The sequence below is a fragment of the Sparus aurata genome, chromosome 21, assembly GCF_900880675.1.
Source record: "Sparus aurata chromosome 21, fSpaAur1.1, whole genome shotgun sequence".
Taxonomy (NCBI): Eukaryota; Metazoa; Chordata; class Actinopteri; order Spariformes; family Sparidae; genus Sparus; species Sparus aurata.
In genome coordinates this window covers 32,833,236-32,854,482 of record NC_044207.1, presented here as the reverse complement: position 1 = coordinate 32,854,482, position 21,247 = coordinate 32,833,236, and the positions used below count along the sequence as shown (strand labels likewise).

The following is a 21,247-nucleotide window of genomic DNA, read 5'->3' as shown; positions in this document are numbered from 1 at the left end:
AACCAAGATATCCCGGCTTAATCCCTTATCCTAGTTTTGTGCAACGGGCCCCAGTATACAAGCACCTAAACAAAACATATGCTGTTTTTTCCAGCAGGGAGACAGTGACTGAGTTAGAGACAGAAGGCAAAAGATAAAGACAGAGTATCAGACTGGCTTTCAGTCATCAGAGACAGCTTCACTAAATAAAAGTCTGCAGACAGATGTATTGTGTGAAGCACTTCAAACTTTGAGAGCCACACGGCAAAAAAGGCCTGAGAGTTTAGTTTGTAGTTAAACGTAATGTTACATTACATTACATCCAAGAAATTGCTACAGAAACCTGGAATTTGTGTTTACAAGCACCAAAACACAACACATGCTGGTCTTCTCCGTCCTGAAATCTACCACCGTCTCCTTGTTCTTGGTGACTGGGTTAGGTCAGTTCGCGGTTGTTGGTCTTACACCATGATGTCAGCAACTCCACCTATTCCAAATGAGCCGCCTCCATGTTGCTGGAGTTCAGGCCAATCACCACTGTCTCATCCACAAATTTCACAATGGTGTTGGTGCTGTGTGTGGCTGTACAATCAAAGGTGTACAGGGAGTAGAGCGGCAGGCTCAGGACGCAGCCTTGGGGGTGCCGGTGTTGAGGATGTGAGTGCAACCACCTGTGGTCTGCAGGTCAGAAAGTTCAAGACCAACCAGTCTGAGGGCAACTATGATCGAGCTGAAATCAATAAACAGCAAATAGTTCCCCTTGCCGATCTCCAGGTGGGTGGAATGGAGGACATGTGATATGGCGTCATCAGTACTCCAGTTGGGACAAACTGAAGGGAGCAGTGATCCAGGTAGTGATGAGCTGATGAAGTCTTTAATGAGTCTCTCAAAGCACTTCATCACCACAGGTGTGACAGCTACAGGGTGATAGTCATTTAAGCAGGCTGGGTTGGTCTTCTTGGGTACAGGGACAATAGTGGACGACTTGAAACATGCAGGGACGATCGAGAGGGCCAGAGACAGGTCGAAGATGGAGGTGAACACTGGAGCTAGCTGGTCAGCACATGCCTTGCGCAACCTCCCAGAGATGCCATCTGAGACGAATTAACTGCTTTTCTGCACTGTTCTCTAAGTGAGAGTAAAAATAGTTTAAATCCTCCACCAGTGAGGGATCCACGACTGCCAGGGTGATTGTACCACCTCTGTAGTCTGTGATAGTCCGAAGTCCTTGCCACATTATTCTGCTGTTACAGTCACACAGCTGACCCTCAACTTTGTCTCTGTATAACTTCCTTGCACTTAACTCAGCAATCAGCTAATATTACTGACGTTTCATCATCATAATCACTTGGCGAAAGATGGCGGCGTGCATGAGTGCAGCGCCTCTTAGCTCTCTAGTTCGGTGCAGACTTTGTGTATAGCCGACAAGACTTAATCAACATCGGATCACATTACAAGATCGCCGTCACAAGCGACTTCTGGAGGGCTCACAACATCCCCTTAAACATCTCCAGACCACTAGGGTTGCAGTGGATTTTCAGCTGGCCCAGCAGGCGACGGAGGCGGCGTAGAGAGCGTAAGGAGAAGCACCGATGTCGGTCAGGCCGACTAGCCAGGCTTAGGAAACAACCACACAAGCCTCCGCTAAAGTGCATCTTCCCCACCAATGCCAGATCCATCACAAAAAAATTGATGAACTAGAGCTGCTCATCGCCTCTAACCGATCTGTCCGGACCTGCTGTGTGAGTATTATAACAGAAACCTGGCTACACCTGCTCAGCCAAACGTTGCAGTACAGCTAGCAGGCTGCACAAGCTACCGGCAGGACAGAGGCAGCGAGTCGGGGAAGAGCAGAGGTGGGGGACTCTGTATCTACCTAAACAATAACTGGTGTTCCATCAGCAGGATTGTCACCCAACATTGCTGTCCTGATCTTGAAGGCCTCTTAGTGACATGCAGACCCTTCTATCTACCACGAGAGCTAAGTGTCGCTACCATCACTGCTGTTTACATTCCCCCCAATGCTAATGCTAGCATAGCCCTTAGCCCTCTCCTGGCTACGGTAAACAAACAACAGCATGCCCATCCTGACATCATACACATTGTAGCTGGCGACTTCAATCAGGCAAACTTAAAAACTGTTCTCCCCAACTTCTACCAGCATGTGACCTGTGCAACCAGGGGGAATGATACTCTGGATCATGTTTATTCAAACATAAAACATGCCTACAGAGCTATTACTCTCCCTCACCTCGGCCAGTCAGACCACCTCTGCATGAAAAGCTGCTGTTTCCTAAACTTCTGGATTTGGGCCTCTCCTCCTCCATCTGTGTCTGGGTTCAGTGAACAACCTCTCACTGAACACCACAAAAACCAAAGAGATCGTCACAAACTTCAGGAGGAAATGGGACGTCGTCCCGGCCCCGCTCTGCATATGTAGTGTGGAGATGGTAGAGTCCTTCAAATTCGCGGGCGTCCTCATTTCCGAGGACCTCTCCTGGTCTGCCAACACCTTTGCCACCATCAAGAGAGCACAACAGAGACTCTACTTCCTCAAAGTGCTCAGGAGGAATGACACAGAGAGGATGCTGATGGTGTCTTTCTACCGGGCGACCATCGAGCGTCTGCTTACGTTCTGCATATCAGTGTGGTACAAAGGCTGCTCTGCTGCAGATCAAAAAAGCTCTGCAGAGGTTCGTCAAAACAGCAGAAGTAATCACTGGCTGCCCTCTGCCCTCTCTGAAGTACATTGCCCTGTCCCGCTACCTCAGCAGAACCAAAACAATCACCAGCGACTCCACACACCCCAGCCACCACCTTTTTGAACTTTTGCCCTCTGGCAGACGTTTAAGATCCATCAAAAGGTGCACCAACTGATACAGAGACAGTTTTTTTTCCAACGCACGCTTGACAACAAAAAGCACTAAAATACATTCAACACCACTACATATTTTGCACACTATTAGTACAATACATATTTCATTTATTTATTTAGATATTCATTTATTCTTAATAGAACTCCAGATTCTCGCTAAACCTTAGATTTAGATACTCACATATATATATATGTATAAATATATATATATATGTATATATATATATATATATATATATATATATATATATATATATATTTCTTATTATCCTGTAACCTGCTGAGCTACAGCTGCCCCTACATACAAGAATGTCACAATTCTCGTATGTAAGGGCGGCTGTAGCTCAGCGGGTGGAGCAGGTCGACTAGTAATCAGAAGGTCGCTGGTTCAAATCCCGGCTCTGGGCTGGGCAGAGCTGCATGTCAAAGTGTCCTTGAGCGAGATGCTGAACCCCTCGTTGCTCATCAGTGAGGGCCCTGTGATGAGCTGGCGACTTGTCCAGGGAGTACCCTGCCCTTGCCCTGAGACAAGGCTGGGATTGGCTCCAGCAGCAACACCCTGCGTCCCCATGGAAAGGGATAAGTGGTTACGAACAATGACATGATGTGACATTCTCGTATGTTTTTATGTTATGTCTTATTGTATTGCACTGACTGAGATGCATCTGCAATTTCACTGCATGCTGAGCTTACAATGACAATAAAATAATTCTATTCTCTTCTGTCAGTAACAAGTCCAGCTCTGCGTCTGTCTGCAGACTTTTATTAAGTCAAACTGTCTCTGAAGACTAAAAGCCAGTCTGAGACTCTGTCTTTTGTCTTGAGTCTTCTGTCTCTTGCTTGGTCACTGTCTGTTTCTCTCTTCCGTCAGCGTCCTCTTCTGTCTCTTCACCTTTGTCATGATGTCCACGGAGGCTGCTGAGCCCAGTTCTATTGCCAATTCTGACTCCGGACCTAAACCCCTCCTCCTCCTGGTGGTCTGAAGCTGCTGTGACAGCGGTGTAAACACCAACACTCTCCAGCGTTGCTCCGAGCAGAGTCAGCTAGCAGAGCTAAGTCGTAGCTAACGTTAGCATCAGGTGGAGGCAGAGCGGCCAGAGGACATCAGAGGGAAAACCAGAAAACATTTGGTCCATAAAATATGATCCAGTTGGACTAAAGTCAGTGATATGGTGCTGTGTGTGATGTGCTGCTGTACAGAGTTCCACACTGTGATGCTACCCGCTCACCACAGTTACATAATGCAGAGACAAGTGACAGGAGGGCGGAGTGGCTGAGACAGAGACACCATTCACTCTGTTACTAATCACAGCAACATTAAAATGATTGTGTAACCCACTCCTTCTGCACCCACTAGCCCCACTCACACTGCCTTTTGGATGCGAGGATCCTGCGCCAATTCTCTCCCTCCGTCTCAGTGTGAATCTCTCAGAGGCAGTGAGGAGTGAAATTTCATGCTGGCGCTGATCCGCCTCTGGAGGTAGTATCAGGGGCGCATTATTGGTGAACTGAACCAGTGTGAACAGATAAGCCGGCTGCGCATATTGAGGGCGTGTCGATCGGACAGTCTGATAACTGCACAGGTCCCTCACTCAACTAAATAAAGAGAAATGTCCCTCAAAGCAATGTTACATGACCAAACAACAGTAATGTAGTAACTGTAACTGTCTTTGGCAACTTATATGAGGGAAACAAATACCCCAGATATATGTGGAGAAGCGTCTGTCCTCCCACCTGTCCTACTGACTCTACGTCACATTTCTGTCTGGAAAACAGCGTCTGTCACCGACAAAAATGTTTTACTCACCAAGTGTTTGTGTTGGAAATAAATCACGGTGAGGGTCAGACCTCCTGACCAAGAATACAGTGAACTTTCCCCCAGAAAATGGCCTCCGTCCCGCAAGTGACGGAGTCAGACAGCGTCCAGTTTACTAATGGTGATTATGTAATTATGTAATTTAGAGTAAAAAACTAACTTTGTCAATTTCCAGGATGTTTAGTGGGTCAGGATCTCAATCTGAATACATTATAAAAGGATCCATATGATTATAAACTGTCAGCAGGTTTAGATTGACAGGGAGGACACCTGGGAAACCCCTTGAAAACAAACTGACATCAACATGACGTGTACCGTCTTTGGGAGCCGCAGCGCCCGCTTTCTGTGTGAATTACACAGTCTTTAAGGCAGAGATGCTTCGCTCTGTGTGAATCACCATCGGCGGAGAAATGGCGAACCACCGCTGCCCCATTAATGCAACCTCGTCTGTGTGAAAGGGGCTAGTACCTCCCTCTAGCTGACATGTTGACATGTATGTGAAGGCAGGTTTGCTCCTCAGCCTTATAAGTCAACAACATAAACTCACAAAATGTCCAGATAGAAAATATTTGAACACCCTAATCCTCACTAACAGAAAAACACAACTGTACACCTTCTGATTTCAAGTTTCCATCACACTGATGTTCTTAGTGGAGAGTAGAGGAGCCAGATGCAACATGGGACACACAGAAAGTTATCATGAACACAAATTAACTAATTAATTAACTATAAGAGACAAAACAGAGACAAAACAAGGCAGAAGAGTCGAGGTCTCAGGCAGATGTTCTGGAGGCTGGTGAGGAGGGAAAGTGAGACCTCAGGTGGGCTGCCTTGGTGCAGGACACATGTGGAGCTGCAGACCAAAGGACAATGGTGGGTGGAGGGTGAAGGCCTGGATGCTGGTGACACAGATGGAGCCACACTGGAGGAAAACAACCAGACTGCTGGAGCCGCTCTGCAGGACGACCCTGAAGGCCCGTGGTGCTGGTGGAGCAGTTCTAGAGGACTGGTGGGACCACTGGTAAAGGAGGGAACTCTGTGAGACCTGCAACAGTAGAAGGATCCCCACTGGAGGTCAGGCTGGAGGCTGGAGGCTGGCAGTGAAGGTATAGATCAGGACGAGAGTCTAGCAACCGGAAAGAAAGTAGCAGGACCAGCTACATGGCTGCAGAACTGGAGCCTGCAGACAAAGAGGCTGACAGGGAGCTGGTGGAGCTGTCAGAGTCAGGAAAACAAGAGGTTACAGAACCACAGCCACAGGAGACTGATTCAGCACAGGAACTGGAGACAGCTGCAGCTCAGCTCAGACAGGTTGCTGCAGAACAGGAACAGAGGACTGCTGCAAGGCAGAGCAGGAGGCCGGCAGCTGGAGGTCTGGACGGGGATCAGGAAAGACCGCCGGTCCGGCTCTGGAGCCAGTCTGCTGACCTGCAGACAAGGAAGCAGGAACAGGTGTCGACTGGGCCGCCGACTGAGGACCAGGAACTGGTGGACCTGCTGGTGGAGCTAGATAACAAGTCAGAATCAACAAAGTCAGTGAATGAAGTTCATCCTCTGGGGACCAAGAATGTGTGTAGAAAATGTCATGTCAGTCCATCCATCCATCCTTTGGTCCAGGTCCAATCCATGTGGACTAAAGTAGTGGAGCGACAGACATTAGCATCCACAGAGCAACACTGCTAGTGTGTCTAAAAAGACAATAAAAGAAGAGACAGTCATGTTGATATGAACATTAGAGAAACACATCATGGAGCTGAAACATGATCCTGCTTCATCATTTGGACTCGTTCACCTCAGCCGACACGTTCAACAGCACACAGGTTTTTGTATGACTCTTTCTCACTGTGGGAGGAAACACATACTTCACCTATGGCACTGGAACTAAACTTGTTGTGTTTGTAACAGGTAAGAATAAAGCTTCATTTCCTTCAGTTGTTTTATTGAACAAGTGTAAAATGTGTTTTAATGAGTTTCTGCTGCTTCAGGCTTTACATGTTAGTTTGTTCATAATTAGTAGAGAATTCTTGCAGCCGTGCAGCTATTGTTCCATAAAAAGGTTCATAACTCCTGAAAAGATGTTTAAATCTAACTGCACAGCTGAAGTTCTTCTTTATTTCTGCAGGAGATCAAACTGATTCAAAGAGAAAAAGTTTGATATTGACAATGTTACAAATATACAGTATTTGATCCTCTCAGTAATTCAGCACCATCTCTTGTTGTTATAAAACAACATCATATATGATATTAAACATCATTTAATATATGTCAGTAAATGTATTTGAAAAACGTATAACTTTAAATATGTTGTATAGAATCATTAATAATTCATTATTAAATGGTCAAATGTATTTTATATGATGGTACATATGTCTTTTAGTGTGAGATATATTTATACATGGAGACAAACTGATACTAAATACGACATCACAATGAATATAAGAAATAGTCATTACACTGAAATATAAAAAGCTACTTTAAAAAAATGATATAGGATGATATAAATCGGCACATGTAAAAAATGTATTTTTTAAAATAATCTATATAATATATTTACAAATAATTTCACTGCTAATTTCAACAGAAATAAATTAATGATGCTGAACGTAATTTAATTAAATGAATTTTATTTAAAAGTAAATGTATTTGCAGTTTGTGATATAATATAGTGATTTCCATAGAGCAGATTATAATATACTGATTTATGTTATGTTATATTGTAAAATTTAATTTAATCATACATAAAGTTCCTGTCAAACATGAATAAAGTCTAAACTTTCTTCATGTTATATTACAAAGCAGTCATTATTCGTATTTGACATATCTGAACATTTTATTGTAATTATGCATGAATCTAAAAATACTGAGAGAAAAGGTGATGAAATTATTGAAGTTCTGATTTGTTTTTCTTTAGCGTCTGAACTAAAGTACACACTGGTGTTTGATGTGATGGTTATTATATATTTTACTATAAAATGAATGTAAACATAATATTAAATAAGTATTGAATTTTTGAAAAACTTTCTTAATTTATCATATTATTATATTAAAATTATTTTTTGTGATGTGTTTTAACATAAAGATGAATTTTCCTGCAGCGACCAACAAAGTTTTACCTTCTCGTATATCAAATAACATCTTTATTTATTTGGATTTGTGTACTGGGTGTTGATATTAATGAAAAACGTGAAATTATAGATGCATTTTTTAAGATACGTTGTGATGGTTAACATATATGATATATTTGGTGGATAATGTAAACATTAAAATGTCAGCTCATATTAAACTTGAGGGTAAATATGTCCTTTATTATAATCTGTCTTTTATCATGATACAGATGAAGATTTTCCATTGTATGGAAATATGATGTTATATTATTATTAGTAAGAGTCATAATAATGATGAATGTGCACATTGAAAGAAAGAAGTGCTGAACACATAATGTTGTTTGTCCCCATATAACATATGATGACATGACATGATGAGTGTGTTTGATGTGCAGGTGAATCCAGTCTATGTGTTGAACTTTGTGCTGTATTGACGAGTAGTTTAGTGATCAGAGTCCATGTAGTTTCCAGGATCACACTGAATGCAGTGCAGTGCTGGAAGCTGCTGTTGACTGTGTCAATGTGTGTCTGTGCTGCTTGTTGCTGCTGTCAAACTTCAGATGAGAAGGTAGTGAAGCCCGTGGTGAGCGTGTACCCAGCAGCATCCAGAGCCCACCTGGAGGGGAGGAGCTCCCTGCTGTGTGTGGCCTCAGCCATGTTTCCTCCTCTGGTCCGCTTCTCCTGGGAAAGACGAAGGCAGGATCAGGAGCAGTGGGAACCTGCTGAGGGAGAGCAGCTGGAGCTCAGAGAGTCAGGACGCACCGCCGCCATCTTGCTGGTTGACAGGAACGCTAACTTCACGTATAAATACCGCTGCTCCGTCCAGCACGAGGGGGGCACAGTGGAGGCCCAAACAGAACAAGGTAATGAAGGCTTGGTGACTGTGTTCAGCAGTGATTCAGCTTCATGTGGAGACGCTGTCAAAGAGAGCAGAGGAGCAGAGGACTGACATTTCTTTTGGCCTCTTTTCTGTTTCAGAGGTTCCAGCAGCTGCAGCAGCCTCCTGTCCTCCAGAGAGAGAGCCAGCAGACCTGCCAGCTCTGCAGCAAGCTGACTGTAAGATCCTGATAAACCACAAAGTCAAATCCTGTTCAGGGCCCCTAAAAAGCTTGTTGGGGCCCTGACTTGTTGTATTTAATAAGAGCCTTTGAGCTTTCATTCAAACTGTAGCTGACCCCTGTCTTCATGTAAAGATGGTTGTCACGTCTGGAAAAGTCCAAATTCTACTGATGTAAATGTGACGATGTTCTGATGAAATTAACTGTCTGTGTGTGTGTGTGTGTGTGTGTGTGTCTGTCTGTGTGTGTGTGTGTGTGTGTGTGTGTGTGTGTGTGTGTGTGTGTGTCTGTCTGTCTGTCTGTCTGTCTGTGTGTGTGTGTGTGTGTGTGTCTGTGTGTCTGTCTGTGTGTGTGTGTGTGTGTGTGTGTGTGTGTGTGTGTGTGTCAGTGTCCTTCCAGTCTCAGTGCAGGGTGAAGCTGCTCTGTGTGCTCTACACAGTGCTGATAGTGAAGAGTCTGGTGTACTGCTGTGGACTCTCTCTGCTGAGGATCCTCTGAAACAAGGGACCGTCCACCAACTGCTCACATGCTGACTGACTGTTTTCTGCTCGCCTTTTCTCACCATCAAATCTCATCAGTTCGTCTCATTGATCACTTTGATCAGCACTCACAAATGTCAATGTTCATGTTTTGTGGTTGGTTGTAAAATGTATCTTTTGATGCACAGGTTAGATTCAGTCATCCTACATATATAAATACATATATACACATATATATCTGCAGTGACTGAGTATAAATTCTGTGCTATAGTGTTATTTTCATCCTCTAGTTTATTTCCACTTTGAATTGTGACTTGTATAATAATAGAACATGAAGCTGAATCATTAGCTGTCTGCTAGATATTTGATTGTTTTAGTATTTTTCTCTCCTTGTCTTTCTTTTTAATACATTATGCAGAGTGTGGCAGCTTTGTTCAATTCTTTCAGTGTAACATTCTCAATAAAGTGAAAAATCACAGTGTGTGTTTTAGAAACAGTCTTGTTTTTATGGATTTCAGTTTGTCTTCAGAGCAAATCACCAGAAACAGAATCAACTTCATGGACCATGTATGTTGACGCCTACAAGTCATTTGACTCTGGTTGTAATTAGCTCTCAATATACTTTCACACAGCAGCAAGAACACATGTAGAGGAAGATGTGAATATTAGCATACAGCTAAACAAGGACAACAAAGCTAAAGAAAGAGAAGCAAACAGAAACATATAGCTATTATATACAAGTCAGTAGGTGTGGCTGTGCCACCAGGTTCAGTGCTGAGCCCCTTTTATAATTGTGTCAGTGTGGATGTCAAACTCTACGCTGATGACACTGTTGTTTACACACATGAACAAACAGCAGAGCGAGCTGCTTTCAAGCTACAACTGCTATAAAATGATCACACAGCAGCTTCATCAGTCGCCTTCCAAGTTGGTGTCAGGCTGCAGAAACTGTCAGTAAACTGTCACCTTTACAGAATCAATCAAACAGTATCCACACATCTTTTATTTCAGCTTCTCAGCTCCCAGGTTTGTCTCCCAGGTGAATAAGACAGATGGAAGCTGAGACAGTGAGTACTGAGCGCTGTAACTGTTGTAACTGTCATTGTGTTGTTCATGTGAAAAAGTGCAGCTAACGGTGAGGAGGCTGCAGAGCAGAAACCCACACAGCCCGTCTGCTGCAGGAAAGGAAGTGCTGGTTGGCTCTCAACAGTTTTTTATGAGTCCTAATAACCACTGAGAACAGATTCATATCTGCTGCTGTACACACTCATCAACTCCTCTCCCTCTCTGGACTGCTTTGTCTTTTCTCTTGTTGTCTGGAAGCCTTTTTTCCACTGAGCCCTCCACCCACACAAAGTTGAACTGAGTAATAACAGATGCTTAGCTTTAACCTTACCATTGACTATTTATTTACTCCCATACTTAGCCTTTTATTTACTCATTCAATTATTTACTTTACTTTACAGGTTCAGTTCTCAATAACAGATCACTAACTTATACCTCACAAATGAAATCAAGTAAATAACAAATATTTAACAGCATTTACATCCCTGTGATACAGTTTCTGCATTTTATATCTTACTTTTAATACTTTAAGTAAAGTTTTCTGATTATACTTACATATTGTGGCAGTGGGGTGTCAGGTAATCAGTCAGCTATATAAGCACGTTTGTAACCTGGTTCTGGTCTTTTACAGTAGGATGGGTCCGGGCACAGGACCGGAGCAGAGACCGGGCAACAGAGGCAGGAAGAGGAATCGAGCCTCAGCTGTCAGAGCTACAGCTGTTTTTTGTGTTTGATTTTGTTTACTTTGAGTGATGTTTTCTGCCTGAGCCACAATAAAAGGCCAATTTACCGAACGAACAGCAGTCTCGCCTTCCATCTATAACGAGCCGTGAGCGGTGAAGCTCACACATGTATTTTTATTGAAGTAAAGGATCTGAATACTTCCTCCAGCAACGCTTTTTGTGTCGATTCTTTAGTTTCACTCTGACAGTGTTTCTGTCGTGGAAAAACTTGACTCAGATTATCAACTGTGCTCAATGAATGAACAACCTTCACTTTATCTTCCTACAACTCCTGCAAATAATCGTTCTGCTCTGTTTTATTATTGTGATTTCCTGTTATACTTTGAAATTTTGCCCTCATGTGTCGTGTGCTGCCTCTCAGTTCACCTGTTGTGTGATTTCCCGCCCTTTTTCTGTGTTCACCTGAGTGTTGTTTGTTAGTCATCGCTTGTGTGTATAAAGTCTGTGTGTTCCCTGAAGTCTTTGTCAGGTCGTCCTGTGTTACTCACCTGAGCTTCACCTGAGCTTCCCCTGAGCTTCCCCTGAGCTTCACCTGAGCTTCACCTGAGCTTCCCCTGAGCTTCACCTGAGCTTCACCTGAGCTTCACCTGAGCTCCACCTGAGCTTCACCTGAGCTTCACCTGAGCCTGTTCTCATGTCTTCCAGGTTCTTCCAGTATGTGTTTGCTTTGCGACCTGTTGGGCTGTTTTGTGTTTAAGCGTTTTGTGTTGCTACTTTGTATTTTTGAATTTTACACTTTGTGAATTTTGAATAATTGTTTTATGGATTTCAGCCTTCGTTCATTAAAGCTCACTTTGTGTTCATTATCCTGCCTCTCATGTGTTTCTGTATTTGTGTCCTCTCCTCTTTAACTTCAACTAAACAACTTAAAACACTTCTGAAGTCTACTGTTGGGACTAAATGAGGCCACTGTTAAGTTTATATAAGTTTACTTCTAAGAATACTTTGTGTGTGGGATTAGAAAACCTTTAGATCACCACTCAGTTTGTGTACTGCAACTATACTGCGAATTATATTATAAGTGAACTTACAGGCACTAGTTTTATACTTCTAGCTCACTTTTTAAATAATGAATGTATAATTTAGGTGTCAGTGTACTTTGAGTATATAAGTACTTCACATCCAGTTTTGTTAAAAGTATTTCTGGAGGATCTTTTTGCCTTTGCCATTTTAATTTAAGTCATGTTCTCTGACAGCACTAAAATAAAACACATTTTCTTAAGCAAAAGATTAAGTGCAAGTATACAAACTCTTCTGAAAGAAGCATACTTAATATCAAAGTATATCTTTAAGTATTTTAAAGATAAACTGAAAGCAGAACAGGAGCACACAACTAAAACTCAGCAGTTATTAATATTATTAATTCAGCACTCATGTTCCTGCTGACACGTCTAAATGTTACACAGCTCCACAGAAGGTCAGCGTGTGTTATTGTTGTTGTTGTTGTCGTCACACTGCTGCCCTCTAGTGGCTGCAACAACTCACTGCACCATCACATCTTCCATCTTTGCTTCCACAGTAATGTTCTGTTGTTACTGTACGGAACAAATCATCCACACAGCAGCTGCTCCTGCTACAGTGAACACAACTCTGTCACTCTCAAACAAACCTGACGTTTTACTGTTAAAAACACAACAAAACATCAGATTTGTTCTCTGAGAGTAACAGAGTTCTGTTCACTGTTGATTCCAGCTTCTTCTGTGAACCTGTCAGTTAGTTGTAAGCTTTGGAGAAGTGCCGTCTGCTGTTTCTTTTCATACGCTTCTACTGCTCCCTCTGGCTGCTCCTATACTAATATTAATAATACTCATACTTGCAGGCTGTATATGTGATTATACAGACTTAAAAAGTGTAGAGCTGCTCCTGTATATCAGCAGCTCACAGAACTGAACCAGAACCAACTCTCCTCTCACAGAACTGCAGCCGTCAATGAGCAGATTTATATTGTGATTTTAAAAAAATACTTTTTATGTGTCGAGGTGGCAGAACTGATGTCGTATAGAGTGAGATGATGAGCAGCTCAACACTAAACTAATGAAGGATTAGAATTCTAAAAGAATTTAGACAAACATCATGTGATGAAACTAGAGGACGCAGTTTGTCCACAGGACCGTATACTGGATATATATACAGAACCATATAACAAGCATTTATATAGTAAAAGCTTCAATACTGTTAGCAAAATGATAAATACAAATTGTGTTGTCTTTTTGTATTAAGAGAATATTCCTGATGTGTCTGGATAAAAATCTGCTGAAAACTAGTCAGTCTGTAACTTTAATAAGAATTCAGTGTTTTATCATCTGTGTTATTGTTCAAACCTCACTAAATACAGAATACAACAACATGACATCAGTAACTTAACAATAACTGGCTGTTTAAACACTAAATGTAGGAAATTTAAAGTTTTATATCATCACAGAAATGACACTGAACCAGAAACAGTTCCTCGACATCAGCATGTCACCAAACCAGGAATTATGATGAAATATGAAAGATGTCAAGGAAAAATACATTTGTCACATTTACAGCTCTGTTCCTGAACAGCTGTTAACTGATCAAATCAAACACACAGAACACAAGTTGTATCAAAACTGCCTTTAATTTGAACACAACCACACCTGAACGCATCACGACTGGCGTTCAGCATCAGACCAGCACAAACATCGAGCGGTAAACTCTCTGACGTGACTCCAACGTAATGGAGAATTTTTTTAGTTGTTGTAGGTGTTTATAGAGCTGAACAGGTCCTGAAGTTCATTTCCTTTACGTTTCAGAAAATCGTTACATATAGAAAGTTTTCAGGGAACTACGAGATCAATCATGATCGTAAAAAATTGGATCCGGAGCAAATAAAAAAAGAGTGAAGACGTCCTCGTCCAGCAAACCTCAGCCTGTTCAGTCGTTCTCTGACAGTTTGGATATGAGTGTGAGGACTTTCGGGTTGACAGCAAACCGTTTTCTTTTCTCCTGGTTTCCTGCTGTGTCAGAGTTGATCCTGAAAATACATCTGTTGGCAGAACAGAGCATTTACAAAATGTGACTTATTTCATTCATTGTTTTCATCTTGAGAAAAAGCATCACTGTGTATATTTGTTGTTGTATTTGTCATGATGAATCTGAAACATTGCAGCGACAAACACAAAAACAGTCCAACATTTTCTTTCACCGTGGTTTGTTTTATTGAAGCGAACAAGCTATCGTGACAAAATACCTCTGAAGGAACTCCAGGGTGGCGCAAACCTCAGCGGGGTAATCAATATTCATGACGTAGTACATCATGAACATGGAGGCCATCGCATCCGTGAACGTGGAGATTCTTTCCATCACGACCATTTGATCCACCGCCACCATGAACTCTCCCATCGTCAGCGGGACGTCTCCTGTGGGAACATATGACAGAAAGTTCAGCTTGATCGGGTCACTTCCTGTTTTAAGGACAACGTTATCAGAGAAAAGAGTGTGTGGATAAAGACATAAAGAAAACTGGACAGTAAATATTAAACTTGTTCAGTCAGACAGACTCTCCGTCACTCACCACACACCACTATGCACGGGTTTGGGGGTAGATCGTCTCGTCGGACTTCAGCTGATACGCAGGCGTCTTCAACTTGGACGAAAATCTTGCTTTCGTCTTCCTTGAAGTGCAGCGACAGCATCCGCACGGCGTGATACAACTCCTCACTCGTACCTGCAGACTGGACATCACGGAGGAGCTTCGCTGCGCTGCTTCTGTCCCGTTTCTTCAGGTACTGCAGAATCTGTTTGGACTTCCTGCTCATGGTTTCTTTAAACTCTTCATTTATGTGGACACCAGTCAGCTGCCTGAAATGAGTCTTTAATCCGGCGGTGTGGAAGAGGAAAGGCCACTCTTCTTTCAGCGTCTGTGTGTGATTTCCACTGAGTACGTCTCTTCTTTGGGAAGCGAATGTTTCCGTCATCAACGTCTTTATTTTGTTCTCATCCTTGTCGTCCTCCTCAAACATTCTCTGCAGTTCCTCTTTGTTCTGTTGTTCTACTTCCAGGTTTCCAGGAAGCAGATCAGGGTCGACACATCTGTTAACGTTCTTCTGCCGCTTTTTTCTCCGTCCAGAGCTGTTTGGTGAAATCATAAGCTGTGCTCGTTTGCAGTTGTCCACTCTGCACTGCAGCCATCTTGTTAGGGAATCATAGCCGCTGCCCACGACTTGACCCTCAATGACGTCCTTGAATGATTTGGGATAAGCCAACACCATCTTGCGAGCAATTTCCCTCAAGTGTTTCTTCTGTGGGTATTTGCACACTGCCAAGACTTCTGCAGTGACCATCCTGACCACCTCTCTTCTGTCTCTGGTAGACGGACGCTCTTGCTTCTCCAGAGTTTCTTTAATGTGTGATGGCATCGAATTCCAAGGTATGCAGAAGTTAAAGTGCCAGTCAGGGTCGAGCGCTGATGGGAGCACATCGCTGTTACTGGATGACGCCGTCAAGTTGGTGACTTTTATATCTGCAACAGACAAAACTGTGATCAGTGTAGTCGGACGACAACATCGTACTGAAGGATCGATCAGTCATCAGAGGATGAACCCTCTCGTGCTGCATTCAAGAACCAAGCACGATGCAAATTATTCCTTCATCTAAATTACAAACAAAGTCAATGAAAAGAGACAAATAAACCCAAATTCACGTGTATTTGCACCGGATGGCATGAATCACTTGTGGTAATTCGAGCATTGTCCACATCATCGACTCTACTGAAGTGTTACTGGACGTTTGAGCCTTTATTTCTCTGCACTGTCACTAAGAGGAGAATGTCTGCGTGACTGTCGGTATGAGAGCGATAACGGAAATGAAAAAGTATTGTAATGTGTAGCAAACTGACCTGAGCGGTTTAGAGGAAACCAATCAGGGTTCTTGTACTTGCCTGCACTCGTGGAGGTGCTGATCCTCGGAGCTGACTGTGAGCTCTCAGGAGAGTTTGGGAGCGTCCTGTCCTCAAATCCTGCCCCTGAGTTCCCCGACAGCGCCGGAGAGCAAGCAAAGGCTGTGAAAACATATTAATGCTTTATTGTAGTAGCTGTCATGTTAAAGATATAATGCTAAATCACAAATGTGTGTATAAAACTGGTTGTACCTTTGACAGGCTGAAGTCGCGGCGTGGCCTGTGATGAAGAAAAGCCTGCAGGAGAGCTGAGAGGAGACTCGTGTCCTGCAGGGGTGAACAGAGCTGAAGACGCGTCAACAGAAGAGTCAGGAGTTAATGTTGACACAGAGACACTTTTGAGTCGACTTTCAAGCTCTGCGATTCAAGTTGTGTTTCATGTAAGCAGATGGAAGATGCTCAAACACTTAGCATCTTAGCCAGGGAGGTGTAGTTAAATAAAGACACAGACATGGATGGTTAACCAAGTCAGACAACTGGGGTCATAATAAGATGAAAAGCTAATGCTAACTGTTTCATGTGAGTGAAGGGGAAACGCTAAAGCATTAGCACCACAGTCAGGGAGGTATTGTTGAATAAAAACACAGATTTGGGAGGTCTGACCTGTCCGCTAGTTGGTTGACAAGTAAAGCTTACCAGTAGTTTCTTTTGATCAAATCTGTTGTTAAATATGAATCTCTTACACTCCCAAACATACCACCAACGTAGTTTTACTCACCTTTGGCTCGAGCGAGAAGCTTCCTCGATTCCACTTTCTTCAAGACCCCTTCGAGGTCGTCCGGCTCCACAAACCCCAGATCTTCTAACGAGCTCACACCGATGCTTTCAAGTGTATCCAGTAAAGATTGCACTTGGCAGTTTGGCAGCACAGTTGTGATCAATGCCACCACGTCAGTCATGTCTGTAAAACATAAAGTATGAACCCAGGCATCAGTTTCAGGTGGAGGAGGATTGGATTTAAAGCAGCAATGCAGTCTGTGGACCATCACTGAGCGACTCAAAGCCTCGCGGTGAGCAGGAAAGATGTGTTGTTTTTAACATTAAATCAACTTGTATGTAAATTCAAAGCAATGTAACCAAACTTTGTATAGGTGCATCTCAGTCGGCCATCTACAGCTGGATGGCCAATCAAGCACAGTTATACCACAGTCATCAAACCAGTCAGCAGCAGTCTGTGGGCCTGTGCCACGTGCTGCTGGAGAAGGAAATCAGCGTCTTCATGCTGAATTAATTGTGAGTTTGTGGATCGAGTCTTTTTTTATCTGCTGTGAGTTTCAGACTGTAAACTGTTTGTTGCTGGTTTTTCTTGCACCGCTTCCTTTGTGGAACAATGTTTGGTGTCCGAAAGAGAGAGTGAGAGAACGTGTTTATCTTCCAAGAGATCGCGTCGGCCATCTTGGCTCTCAGCCATCTTGGGTCTCCTTCTCTACGGTTGCCATCTTGGCTCTCTGACACACACACACACTCACACACTCACACACACACCGCATGCTTCATTGTTATTTGTTGCTTGAGTTTGTCTTGATGTTTTAGTTTAATAGTTTCGTTGAATGATGTTTTTTTTTGTTGATTGCAGTATTATTGATTTAATCAATTTGCTGACATTACTAAATTCTATTATACTGTACAGAGCAGTTATCTCTGATTACTTTGTGCATGTTTTGTGGTCAGATTCATTTCATCACTGTTTCTTTAATTCTGAATATTTTACAAATAGATACATTTAAAGTGAACCCTTCTTTTTGAGACTGTTTTTGATTTAATTACTATCAATAATAATAACAACTTTCTAATAACTGTCTCTAATCTGTTTCTAATCTCTGTAACTGAATAAACACGCTGAGGTCTGCAACAGGTTAGAAAGTGGTGATTACTGTTAATGAAATATCATTTGTTTATTCGTTTATAAGAAATCTATTAATGAAGATTTTTCTCTTCTGGTTTAAGTTTATTCTCCAGAACTTCATGATGCACCTTTACACAGAGATGACTGTTGCTGCTGTTATGTACTGAGATTTAATGAATGTAATGAAAATAATATATAAAGTTGATATAAAGACTAAAGGAGCAGTATCAGAACAATAGAACAGTCTGGTGGGTTTATAATCACGTCACTTTACTGTAAATGATTATTTTAAAAACCAGGACCGAACAATAAACACACCTGTAACATTAACAACAAACTATGATCCATGTGAGCAGAACCCACCTTCTCTGTGGAACACGACCTCAGGCTTCAGAACTTCCTCCAGTGTTTTCCGCTGCCGACACAGTTCCTCCTCGAACTCTGCCACAGTTCTTCCGAACAGCTCCAGAATCTCTTCAGCGGCCGCAGTCAGCCGCTGCTCCACAAAAGCTCTCAGAGTTTGGACTTTAGACATGTTTAACGTTACAGAACCAGCCCGGTACGAGCAGCTCGGTCAGTCGGTGTCTTCGTCTTCGTCAGCTAGCTTCTTTTAGCACTTTGAGCTAACAGCAGATGAAACATCTCAGAGTTCCTCACATGGACGCTGCGGCGGGTCGCTGCTGCTCCGGTGTTGTGGTAACGCGTGCGAGGAGTAACGGAAAAGTACAACTACTTCCGGTACCTCTTCTTCGTCTCCTTCTTCTTCTAACGGCTTTTAGCCAAGCCCCCAAAACGAGCGCCAGGCTTTCAGCTAACGCAGTGGCCAAACCGTGTAATTACACCGTCCCGTGATGCACTGCGGCCCAAAAGACTTGTTCCCATAAGCTAACACTGTTGAAAAAGCGTCTGTAAAAACGGTGGATAGTTATTTTTGAGCGGCACAACCTCAGAGACACGACTCGGTTCACTGTCAGAACTGGAGCCGTTCGGTCCAATAACATTTGGAAGGTGTAGAAGAGCCGCACGATTAAGTTATGTTTGTCTCTAATCAAGTTAGCCGGGCGCTAAACAGGAAGTTAGCTTGCCGGGTCGGCGGAAGTACAACATGGAAGATGTAAAACATGTAATCAGTGGATCTCAGAACAGTCTGTCTCTGTCAGCTTTAACTTATAGTAATATTACACTTGGCATCATTTTTGGAGGACTCAGAACTAGAATTTCTGTTAAACAATCTTACAATACCTGTAAAATATGTTATTCACAGGTGTAAATTCATGAATGTTGCCCCACATTTCCTGATTTTTTTGAAAGGGCTTTCTGTATATTTTGACTCATTGAAAGTGCCTCTTAATCCGACCTCAGAAAATTGTTAATTTTGTTTATTTATTTATTTTATTTTTCTCTCTTCCTATGGCTTTCCAGTTTTGTTTTTCATTGTGTTATATTGTTATATTGTACCTAACTATTTTGCTCAGTAACAAAGTGAATTCGTGCTGGAAATTATTCTGCTTGTAAGATTTGTCTTCACTAATAAAGTTTACCAAAAAAAACAAAAACATGGGAGATCTGTGTATTTTATGTGTAAGTGGAACCATTTTAGCTTCACCGCTCTGTCTCGAACACTGTATCCAGGTTTTAATGTAACATCCTTATAGCGGAGGGTTGCCACCCTGGATTTGTGAAAAAAAGGACACTCAACTAGCTGACAGACTAATATTGCCGTTTATAGTCCTGCTACTAGTCGGATAAAGTCTAAGGTATTTGTATCAAGACTGTTAATGTTTAAAAATGTACTTATGGCTGATATAAACAAACAATTGTAAATATTGATACTGGCCTAAAAAGTCCAGTTCTGCTCAGGCTATAATCATACAGATTTAAACAACATTTCCAAAATTGTTTGTTTACATCAGCAGTTTATTCTCAGCCATCCCCGTTCTCATTTGTGTCCTTTAGCTGCATGAAACAGAAAGTGGGCCCTGGAGGACCATAAAGTCAAAGACCCGTCCATGGAGGAGGCTGTTGGAAAGACCCCCACCCAACAAATGGTTCAGTCCATCCCCACCTGACCACTACAGCTCCAAGAGGAAATGTTTTTTCACCAGACAAGTCTACAAACCTTTTTGCCAAGCTCTTTGGACTGGGAGGATTTGCCTTTCTCTGAAAGTCTTACTGAGTTCTTGTGAGGAAAACAAAAGATGTAGACATTGTTTGTGAAACAAAGCTACATCTAAATGTGCAAAATCAGAAAGAAACAGCAAAAGACAACCTGGAAATCAGATCACAAGACAAGAACTTACCAATGACCTCAACTCCTGTTTGTCAAACTAACACAGAGATAACTTTTTGCTGCAACTGTTATTTTCTCTTCCCCTGACTGCTCTCCACTTGATCGGCTGTAACGTAAGTTTGTTAGTGATTGGGTCCTGCTGCTACATCCAAGGACCAAATTAAAATATCAAATTCTTGACAGACTTTCATTGATTTTTTGTATTATTATGGCCCGATCACTATCTGTGCAAGGACCATATTGTTTCTGTAAGTTCAAATTGTTCATAGAGTGAAACCACAAGCTGCACACACACTTTTTCCTTTGCTGTGATTACATTAAAAACATTAACATTAACATTTAAAGTTCAGAGAGCATATTTAGGCTCAGACTGAATTAGCTGTAAACAAACAGGTGAAGTGAGAGTGGAAAAAATGCATTCAGAGAAAAATCTGACCATTACTGGTGCAGCTGAGGAGCCTGTGAACTATCCTGACTAAAAGACCTTTTGGATTTATTTCAGGTCCCGTTTTCTATTTTATATTAATAAGTACTTGGTTTAAAACAAGGTTGACATTTAAAAACCTTCAGTCATATAAAGCCTCATTCAGAGATCCATTCAGAGACATAGAAAGTAATCAAAACTAAAACATTAAAACAGCATCTGAAAGACAGAACGGGGGGGGGGGGGGGGGAAAGCTGATATAATAAGCTACAGATAAAAAAAAATGCATTCAATTAATGTACTTATTTGAAATACACAGTGAACAGTTATGAATTAGATGAGTGAACAGTTTTACTACAATTACATTACTGACTATTTTTAAATAAGTAACTGTATCAGAACAAACATTTTAAATAACCCTCCTGATCCTCGTACAAGTAAACCAAACGTGTTCAGTCCTGAGAACATTTAGTGCTTTACAGACCAGTAATATGATTTTAAAGTGCAGATAACAATGAGGCTGCATAATGGATCATATAAACTACTGTAGCTGTTCAACATGAGCTTTTATCTGTCTGCTTGGTGACATCACAGGCAGCACTTCAGCTATATTTCATATCAGCTGCTGGTGAAACGTTATAAACTCT

At 42.2% G+C, this 21,247-nt stretch overlaps 1 protein-coding gene and 1 long non-coding RNA gene across 3 annotated transcripts; one reads left to right on the top strand and one right to left on the bottom strand.

Annotated features, from left to right (window-relative positions):
• Positions 1-13,702: 13,702 nt before the first annotated feature.
• On the bottom strand, positions 13,703-18,709 carry LOC115572122 (uncharacterized). Of its 2 annotated transcripts, none has more exons than XM_030401940.1 (7): positions 18,250-18,709; positions 16,759-16,941; positions 16,233-16,325; positions 16,023-16,142; positions 14,658-15,605; positions 14,334-14,502; positions 13,703-14,129 (listed from the first exon to the last, which is right to left on the bottom strand). In XM_030401940.1, the coding sequence occupies exons 1-7, from the start codon at positions 18,419-18,421 to the stop codon at positions 14,018-14,020; spliced, it is 1,797 nt and encodes a 598-aa protein (XP_030257800.1). In that variant the 5' UTR covers positions 18,422-18,709; the 3' UTR covers positions 13,703-14,017. The 2 variants fall into 2 exon arrangements, with proteins under 2 accessions (XP_030257800.1, XP_030257801.1); XM_030401941.1 differs by having other exon boundaries at positions 13,764-14,129; positions 16,233-16,307.
• LOC115572123 (uncharacterized) lies at positions 18,489-20,360 on the top strand. The gene is made up of 2 exons (XR_003982026.1): positions 18,489-18,624; positions 19,843-20,360. It is a non-coding gene; the product is annotated as an uncharacterized LOC115572123 (long non-coding RNA).
• The last annotated feature ends 887 nt before the right edge of the window (positions 20,361-21,247 follow it).

Bases quoted from the DNA above. Each gene is read 5' to 3' on its own strand.
- LOC115572122 (XM_030401940.1), bottom strand. From the start codon at position 18,421: ATGTCTAAAGTCCAAACTCTGAGAGCTTTTGTGGAGCAGCGGCTGACT. The intron at 16,326-16,758 runs GTGAGTAAAACT...ACGCGTCTTCAG, and splicing joins GCTTCTCGCTCGAGCCAAAG to CTCTGTTCACCCCTGCAGGA. The intron at 15,606-16,022 runs GCAAGTACAAGA...TGTCTGTTGCAG, and splicing joins CAGCACCTCCACGAGTGCAG to ATATAAAAGTCACCAACTTG.